The 9955-nt window shown below is 46.4% G+C and overlaps 1 protein-coding gene across 1 annotated transcript in view; it reads left to right on the forward strand.

Annotated features, from left to right (window-relative positions):
- The window catches only part of NIM1K (NIM1 serine/threonine protein kinase), a 23865-nt gene extending 14309 nt beyond the window's left edge, over positions 1-9556 (forward strand). The window contains exons 2-3 of the mRNA XM_003792961.2: positions 6093-6361; positions 8694-9556. Of these exons, the coding sequence (XP_003793009.1) occupies positions 6093-6361; positions 8694-9443 (1019 nt within the window). The 3' untranslated portion in view covers positions 9444-9556. The remainder of the gene's footprint in view (positions 1-6092; positions 6362-8693) is intronic.
- The last annotated feature ends 399 nt before the right edge of the window (positions 9557-9955 follow it).

Raw genomic sequence — 9955 nt, forward strand, 5'->3', positions numbered from 1 at the left:
GGTTTTTGGCCAGGGCTGGGTTTGAACCCGTCACCTCTGGCATATGGGATCAGTGCCCTACTCCTTTGAGCCACAGGCACCGCGCAAGAGAATCACTTAAGCCCAAGAGTATGAGGTTGCTGTGAGCTGCGACACCACGGCACTCTACTGAGGGTGACAGCTTGAAACAGTAGAAAGGGAAACTCAGTGATGCAGGAGAGAAGCCTGTTACTTTGTGGATGAGAGTGAATAGAACCTATTCAACATGTAACTGAGTCTTAGTTGGGCCTTAGGAAGGAGTAGGGACTGTTTATCCAAAGAAGCAGGAAGGAAGACAGAGTTGATGGGCATAGATTCAGGGAGGCTGGAAGATGTGGTGGGCAGAACTGGAGGAAATTATCTTCTGTTGCTTTCTTTACTCAATAAAGTAGGAAGCAAAGTGCCTGTTATTAGTGAGGACTAGAAGAAGATTTTAGAGAGTTGAAAGGAAAGAAGCCATGAAAGAGGTCTGCAAAGTGTATGAGGGTCATTGGACTCTAGGGAAAAAGCATGTCTGCCAGAAGCTTTAAAGGCCTACCAGAGGCTAGTGGCCATAAATCAAAAGTGAGATAAGCCATCATGTCCAACTTGTAAGGGTGGGGGCCAAGAGTAGGCAGGGAGCTGGGTTTAGCCAGGATCATGAGTTAGCTGAGCAAACACAACAATGTCAGAGAGGAACTGAGGGAGTGTCCCAAACCATTATGACAATAATGAGGTCCTCCTCCAGGGAATGCCACCATCCTCCCAGCTTCTCAATCCAGAAACTGGGGCTTCTTCCTCAATCCCTAATAGCCAAACACCAAGTCCTGTTCATTTCACCTCCTGCGTTTCTTATCTTTTCCTGGTTGGATTAAGCCACTATAATTTGTCGGCAAGCTTGTATCATTCCTCTCCACAGCAGTCAGAGGCCAAGTTTTGGAAATCGCAAGCCTGACCATGTAATTCCCTGCCTATAACCTAGGCACTTCCCACTGCCCTAATGCGAGGTCCAAAAAATGCCTCGCAAGACCTTTACCCTGGGTGACTCGCTAGCCTCATCTTGGCTTATGTTTTCCTTTATTCCCCAATGTGCCAGCCTGACTGTCTTATCTGAGTCCCTCAAAGGTTGTCATCTCGAAAGTAGAGTGTGCATACCCCAGGAGACACCTAAGATGATTTATGGGGGTGGAGGGAAGATATTAGAACTTCCGTTTATATCCTCTTTTAAATTGTTATGTTTTTTATTTTATTATGTATTTATTTTTAGAGATGAGGTCTTACTCTATCCCCTGGGCTGGTTCAATAGCTTAGTCACAACTCACTGCAGCCTCATTCTCCAGGGCTCAAGTGATTCTTACACCTCAGCCTCCTGAGTACCTGGGACTACAAGCATGAGCCACCACGTCTGGCTAATTGAAAAAAACTTACTGTACAGAGGAGGTGCCTCGCTATGTTGCCCAGATTGGGCTAAGTCTTGAACACCTGGCCTCAAGCAACCCTCCTGCCTTGGCCTCCTAAAGTGCTAGGATTACAGGCACGAGCCACTCTATAATTATATATATGGGAAATGCATACCATATTAGTGGTATATGCACATAATTTATAAATAAATATATGTACATGAGAATAATGCTCAAAAATGTTTTCTAGATAAAGGAAGCCAATCAAAAAAACTTATAGACCATAACCCTAAATTATCAAGTCTTTTTTGCCTCAAGATCCTCTTTCTTACTCATTCCTACTTTTAGAACCTCTTTTTCATTCCTCTAAGTCTTAGGCTCCAGAGAGAGTGTTAAAAATCTTCCCTGGCCCCAGACTAGAGGTATCTCTCCCTGTCTCATGCCCTCATTGCCTGGGGCACTTTTCTCCCCAAATTCCCTGTGTCTGACATCTCCTATCTGCCCCTCCAGATCTGTTCTCCACCTTTCTTTATTCTGGTCTCAGCTCAGACTACATGGAGTCTCCCTGGTCTGCTAGGATCCAATTGCCTTTGTCTGTAGGGAGCTCTGGCAGGGTATTAGAGGAAGGGGGGCTGTTCCCTACATCCCCAGCCCCTCACTGTAGGATTGACTCAGGCTGGCTGCGAGTCTAGACTCTACACAACAGTCTCTTTCTAGGTTCTAATATTTGCTCCTTCCCCTTATCCCCTTGGTCCTGTTGACATATTTTGCTTGGCTTCATCTAGGTTTTGAAGTTTGAATTAGTTGTAATTAGTTGTAATACTGGAAGATTTTACATACAATTTAGGATATCTGACTTCTCTTGAAAAAAAGAATTGGAAGATTTGAAAGCTGAGCTTATATTCCAAATAGTGACCTCATGTGGTGTTGAGCAGTGGCTGCCCCTTCCCATGGGGGCAGGTACTCTGCAGGACACCACTGCCCCCCCCCCAGCAAACAACTCCCTATTGCTCACTATACCACCCCAGACTCCAGAGGTGTTTGGGTCTGTGAGTCCTGGTTTGAAGAACATGTTGCCTACTAGGTGGGGCCTGTGCCAGACTCCTCATCAGATTTGAAGTAAGGAGAGGTTGACCTCCCCGATCTGGCTACTTTTCTCCTGCCACCACCAAGAGTCCTCTCTTGGCATTTCTATAAGCCCCTCCTAAACCACCACCTGCTCTCAGCTCGGTGCTCCTCTCTGCCCTTCCCACACTGCTGCCAGTGTGCTCCTTCTAGAATGGGGATGAGATTATTACCCTCGCCCTTAAAACTTTGTTGTGTCTCCCATTAGTCTAAAGACAGAGGCCAAGCTTCCAAAACAACCTCCAAGGCTCCGGGTTCTCTGACCCCTGCCTACCACTCCAGGCTGATTTGGGACCGGTGCGGGTCCTCTCTCCTTACCTCCTGGCACAACGTAAGCCTCCTCCTGTATCCTCTCCTCATATGGGCCACACTTGCAGAACTTTTCTTGAAGTCTTTCTCTCTCACCAGACTGTGAGGACAGCACTTATCTTTTTCACTATATCCTAGGTGCTCACTGAACCTTTGTAGATTTAGAGACCCAGTTCTCCATGGAACAGAAGTTTCTACCACCAAGTGATAATGTGGAAAACCAGGGATTTAGAGACGTTTAATAAGATTACACATTTGTGTTATGAGGCCTGGTGTAATGTGACCCCCCACAAAGGGAGGAGATGGAGGCACAGAATTTAAGAAAGCACTTGTCCTCACACCTCTCCTAGCCCTGCTGCACTCTAGCCCTGGCCCTGGGATAGCGAGGAACCATGCAAGGAAAAAAAAGAAAATCAAAATTGTGCTAAAGGGAGGTTTGTTATGGTAGCCTGACATCCGCCACCCAATTCTCCAGCACTAACCGTGTGAGGAGTGGTGTGTGGTGGCCACAGGGAAGAGGGGCAGAAGGGCATAATGAGGGTGTAATCACCTGCCTGAGTCAGTGGCCCAGAGAAGGAGGAGAAGCAGTGGGCTGCTCTGCAGGAAATGTACAAGATCCAAGGGTGGAATTCATTATTCCCGCCCTTAAAATAACAGCTGACCCAATGAGTACTCAGAACTGAAGTTTCCAGTTCAGCTAAATAACTGAAGGGAATCTAAACCCTAAAAACTGAAAAGTAGGGTGGTGCCTGTGGCTCAGTGTGTAGGGCACCGGCCCCATATACTGAGGCAGGTTCAAACCTGGCCCTGGCCAAACTGCAACAAAAAATAGCTGGGCATTGTGGTGGGGGGCCTGTGGTCCCAGCTACTCAGGAGACTGAGGCAAGAGAATCGCTTAAGCCCAAGAGCTGGAGGTTGCTGTGAGCTGTGATGCCACGGCACTGTACTGAGGGTGATAAAGTGAGACTCTGTCGGGCAGCGCCTGTGGCTCAAAGGAGTAAGGTGCTGGCCCCATATACCGGAGGTGGCAGTTCAAACCCAGCCCTGGCCAAAAACTACAAAGTGAGACTCTGTCCCTAAAAAAAAAAAAAAGACTGAAAAGTAGAAAAGATGTGACCAGGAAAGAAGGATGCCCGAGCATCGCCGTGGGAGGTTCATTTGTTGGGGCTGATTGCCTGCCAATTAGCGCTGGCTGCTTTAGACACCAGTGCACCCTGCCTCCTTCCTTGCCAGAAGCCCTAATGGACCTACTTTAATAAACCAACAGCACTCCTAATTAACCTAGCAGTGCCTATTTTCATGGCAATAACCACCATGCCAAAGCTCTTCAAAGCAGTTTTTTGTGAGTCAAACAGATACTCTGTGATCCTGTTCTATTTACCTGCCTGATAACTTCCTTCTTTTCTAATAGAAAGTTTGACCCAATTTAAACCAAAAAATGAACAATGTTTTACTTTGGAGTAGATATTCATTTATTTTCTTACACAAATCATTTTCATTATACAATTAGTCTATATTCAATGTATAAAAAATAGAAAATACAGATAAGCAAAACATAATTTAAAGGAAAACCATCTGTGATTCCCCAATTAGAAGATAATTGTCTATTCTAAACATTTTGGTGAATATCCTGCCAGATTTTTTTTCTATGCAAATATGTACTTTTCCTCACTTGTACATTGAGTGTCTTTTCATATCAATAAATAGAGATCAATATCATCATTTCTGATAGCTGCATAAAATGGCATTATAAAATTAGGTGAGCTGCAATTTATTTATTTATTTATTTATTTTTTATTCTTTTTATTTATTTATTATTTTTTTTAAAACAGAATCTTCATCTTGTTGCCCTCAGTAGAGTACTATAGTGTCACAGCTGACAGCAACCTCCAGCTCTTGGGCTTAGGCGATTCTTTTGCCTCAGCCTCCCGAATAGCTGGAACTATAGGTGCCTGCCATAACGCCTGGGTATTTTTTTGTTGCAGTTTGTCTGGGCCGGGTTTGAACACATCACCCTTGGTATATACGAGACAGAATCTCACTTTGTCACCTTTGGTGACAGAGTGCTGTGGCATCATAGCTCACAGAAACCTCAAACTCCTGGGCTTAAACGATTCTTTTGCCTCAGCCTCCCAAGTAGTTGGGACTACAGATGCTCACCACAATGCCAGGCTATTTTTAGAGACAAGGTCTCGCTCTGGCTCAGGCTGGTCTTGAGCCTGTGAGCTCAGGCAATCCACCCGCCTTGGCCTCCCAAGTGCTGGGATTACAGACATAAACCACCGCTCCCAGCTGAGTCACACTTTATTTTAACCATCTCTCTTGCTGAATACTTAAGCCATTCCCAATATCATAGAAGCCTTCTTACACATGCATCCTTGTACATGTGTCAGATTCTTTAAGCATGTCAAAAGTGAAATGCTTGGGTCACAGGGTGCAGCCGTTCTTTAGGATTTCAGTACGTTATCGCAGAGTACAATCCAGAACCATTGTACTGATTAATCCTCCCACCAGCAGCACACTGCAGTGCCGATTTCCTCATGCCCTGTGTCAGTACAGAGGACTAGTGTGCCATGTACGTGACATCCATGTGCCAGACCCTGACAAATGTCCAATAAAACAGTCCACGCTGGGAAGGAAGCCAGAGAGAGATAGATGAGGGAGTTGGCGTGAACAGGCCAGGGAGCTGAGATTGCAGAACACTGGAGCTCTGAAGGTACAGAATCTGGACATCATGATCATCCTAGGACAGGTGTCACAGAAGGCTCCCGAGATAGGTTAATTCTGAGGCTCATCTGGAAGGATCATCAAGAGTTAACAGTAAAGGGCAGGGAAGGAACAATGGAGAGAATGATCCAAGTAGGCGAAGGGCCCAGGCATGAATGTTCAGTACCTTTCCAGAGAACAACAAAAAGTTCTGTAATGGTTGGACTAAAGCGTGCATGGGAATTGGGGACGGTGGACAGCGATGATGGACCATGAGGCTGCTGAGCAAAGGGGCATCAACTTTATCTGGAAAATTCCCTTGGGAGGCAGGATCTGGCATCAAAACCTGTGTGTGGAAGACTCAGGCTGATGGAAGGGAAGAAATCAAGAATCCCCTTGTCATTGCCACTGATGCACGCTTGAGCTTGGAGCAGCCACTCAACCTCTGTGTCTAGCACAATAAAAGGGCTGGTTTAAGTCCCTTCTGGTTCTAAATGTCTGTTCTCCTGTGAACTCTGTCATATCCTTTGATATTTTGTTTTTGTTTTTTTCCAGAAAAGGTGGCCATCAAGATCCTGGACAAGACCAAGTTAGACCAGAAAACTCAAAGGCTACTGTCCAGAGAAATCTCCAGCATGGAAAAACTGCACCATCCCAATATCATCCGCCTTTATGAAGTGGTGGAGACCCTATCCAAGCTCCACTTGGTGATGGAGTATGCAGGGGGTGGGGAGCTATTTGGGAAGATTAGCACCGAAGGGAAGCTCTCCGAATCAGAAAGCAAGCTCGTCTTCTCCCAGATCGTGTCTGCCGTGAAGCACATGGTGAGCAGCAGTGGGGAATGATGAGAGTCTTACTCCTGTCCCACCTGCCTTGGGAGCACGGGGCTTTACTCCCAGTCAAGCATCCCAGAGGGCTGGAGTCCTACAAGGGCAAAGAGCAGTCCCTTCTGTGAGCACCAGAAAGTCTGGCTGGGATCGTGCTCCTTGCCTTGGAAGCAACGTCCAGGGATCTCCAGTTACACAATGGCCTTCTGGCCTCTGTAACACTGGGCAGGAGTCACTGGGCACAACCAGTGAACATCCCCCACTCCCCAGCATACCTATTTCTCAGCCTCATATCTGTTACCCAGTTAGCTGGCTCCTCACTGCTTCTTGGCCGTGCCTTCCTAAATCTGTCTGGGATGCCCTCTGCCTCTCAGCATGTCTCACGCTCCAAATCCCACCCACACCTCCTGACTGGCTCAGTTGTCTCTCTCTGTGAAACTTTCTTCTTGCCCTCAGTGAGCTCCCCTAGCTCTTATTGCCCCTGTGCTCAGCAGATTCACACCTGACTGTGTCATTATTTTAGTTCTCTGATTATTTCTCAATATAAGTCTGAAATCCTAAAATGTACTCCCTGGTTCCTCCGAGAACTGGCTGTTTCGTGCCCTGTCTCTATTGTTGGCCGTGTTGCTGGGTACACAGGAGGAACCCGACTTGCAGACCTGACTCCCACTCTCACTAGTATGTTTTTGGTCACGCTCCTTACCCCAGTTGAATGGGTCTGCCCAACTGGAGGAAAGCAGACACTTGTTGGGGATCTATTATAGTTGAGAGGCTGTTTCTAGTTCATTCCTCTGCCTGGATGGTTATAGGAGCAAGACTGGGATTGGTGAGCTCCTGACCAAAAAATTTGCAGGGGAATTAATGACCTCCAGGGAGGAGAGAAGGGGAAAAAGAAGTGAGGCAGAGAGAAGAACTTGATGCAGTGCTGGTGGGTGTTGCAGACTGTTTGTAGGAGACCACTAGACATCGTTTAGCTTTCTCTGTGCTCAGCATGGTCCTGGCCCAGGAAATAAGCCCATACCAAGTAAGGGAACAATTGGGTGATGAGTCTTCCACATTCTACTTGGAAGAATAAACCGGTGGGAGAACAGAAGAGAATCCAGCGATAGAGGGTACCGCCCTTAGTTCTTGGAAGGTCTACATCCTGCCATTTCTCCCACTACTCTGGGCTCTGCAAAGAGGAAATGTGAACTATACACAGATCCAAAGTCCACTGAGTTTATATGCCAAGACCGTGCTGAGCACTGTATAGTTCTCACCAAAGCTGTATGACATGGTTATCTGTACCTGATTTTATAAGAAGAAAACTGACCCTCACAGAACACAGTTGGTAGAAATGAACCTAGAACTGACCAGACTGTCAGGCTCCAAAGCCAAGATTATTACCATAAGAGGTACCCTCAAGAAAAGCACACGAAGCCATTTCTCAAGCACCTTTGGGACTGAAAAGGTCAAAGGTCCTCAGAACATTGCATTCAGAATGCAGTCTGGATCCAGCATAGTGTGAGAGGGGGCAGGTGTCCACAACCCACAGCACAACCTGTTGATAGAGCCTGGCCAAATGCAGGCTTCTCCCTTCTACTGAATTCTATAAAGATAAAGGGGTCCACACAAAAATGCAAGGCTGGAAAGTTCGGGGAAGGCTCCAAGCTTTCCTGATCTTAAACCCCATCAGGAGATTCCCTCAGCCAGAAAAACTCACATATGACCTGACCTAACAACTAAGGATGACTGTTTCATTATGCTTCAGCACACATAGGTTCCTAAGTCCCAGGTCTTATTTTTATTTATTTATTTTTTTGAGACAAAGTCTCACTGTGTTGCCCTCAGCAGATTGCCATGGTGTCACAGCTCACAGCAACTTCAAACTCTTGGACTTAAGCGATTCTCTTGCCTCAGCCTTCCTGTAGCTGGGACTACAGGTGCCTGCCACAACGCCCGGCTATTTTTTGGTTGCAGTTGTCATTGTTGGGCCCAGACTGGATTCGAACCTGCCAGCTCAGGTGTATGTGGCTGGCGCCTTAGCGGCTGAGCTACAGGCGCTGAGCCTAAGTCCCAGGTCTCATTTCTGGCTCATGAGTCAGCATGTGTGAAACAGACTTCAACCCTCTGCCCACGCCAGAATAGAACTTTTGGTCTGTTTTAGGGGTGTGGGCATTACATTGGACTGAAGGCTATAACAGGGTTTGTTATCGTGATTTAAGCTGATTCCCATTGAATTTTTGGTATTACACCATCACCAGTTCACTCTTTTGGAGGAATTGATACCATTTTTTTAATTTCAGAATTTTATTTTGAAAATAACTTTCCCCTATGTCTTGTTGCGCAGCATGAAAACCAAATTATTCACAGAGATCTGAAGGCAGAAAATGTATTCTACACCAGTGGTACTTGTGTGAAGGTGGGCGACTTTGGATTCAGCACAGTAAGTAAAAAAGGTGAAATGCTGAACACTTTCTGTGGGTCTCCTCCCTATGCTGCACCTGAACTCTTCCGAGACGAGCACTACGTCGGCATTTATGTGGACATCTGGGCCTTGGGGGTGCTTTTGTACTTCATGGTGACGGGCACCATGCCATTTCGGGCGGAGACTGTGGCCAAACTGAAAAAGAGCATCCTGGAGGGCGCATACAGCGTGCCTTCACATGTGTCGGAGCCCTGCCACCGGCTCATCCGAGGAGTCCTTCAGCCGACCCCCACGGAGAGGCACGGGATCGACTGCATCATGAACGACGAATGGATGCAAGGGGTGCCATACCCCACCCCTCTGGAACCTTTCCACCTGGATCCCAAACACCTGTCAGAAACCAGCCCCCTCAAAGAAGAAGAATGTGAGGTCAAAAGCACGTTAGAGCATTTGGGTATCACAGAAGAGCATATTCGGAATAACCAAGGCAGAGACGCTCGCAGCTCCATCACAGGGGTCTACAGAATCATTTTACATAGAGTCCAGAGGAAAAAGGCTTTGGAAAGTGTCCCAGTGATGATGCTACCAGACCCTAAAGAAAGAGACCTAAAGAAAGGATCCCGTGTCTACAGAGGCATAAGACACACATCCAAATTTTGCTCAATTTTATAAATTACATTAGACTGCTGGTCTTTAACCAAGATCATTATTGCTTTTAAATTTTTTCATGGACAACCTGAGTGGATAAATTTTTGTAATTTTTAAATAAATTTAAATTTGAGATAAATGGTTTTTTTTTTTCCTTCAAAAAGTTTGTTAGCCCAGATTCTGGCTTGATTTGGGATCTTATTCACAAATTCCATCATTCATTTGTTTAATCAAGAAATATTTAAGGTGGCACCTGTGGTTCAGTGGGTAGGGTGCCAGCCCCATATACTGAGGGTGGTGGGTTCAAACCCGGCCATGGCCAAACTGCAACAAAAAAATAGCTGGGCATTGTGGTGGGTGCCTGTAATCCCAGCTACTCAGGAGGCTGAGGCAAGAGAATCGCCTAAACCCAGGAGTTGGAAGTTACTGTGAGCTGTGACACCACAGCACTCTACCAAGGGCGATAAAGTGAGACTCTGTCTCTATAAAAAAAAAAAAAGTTCCTGGGCTCTGCACCTGTAGCACAGTGGTTAGGG

Source organism: Otolemur garnettii, unplaced genomic scaffold (genome assembly GCF_000181295.1).
Source record: "Otolemur garnettii isolate 467f Iridium unplaced genomic scaffold, OtoGar3 scaffold00063, whole genome shotgun sequence".
NCBI lineage: Eukaryota > Metazoa > Chordata > Mammalia > Primates > Galagidae > Otolemur > Otolemur garnettii.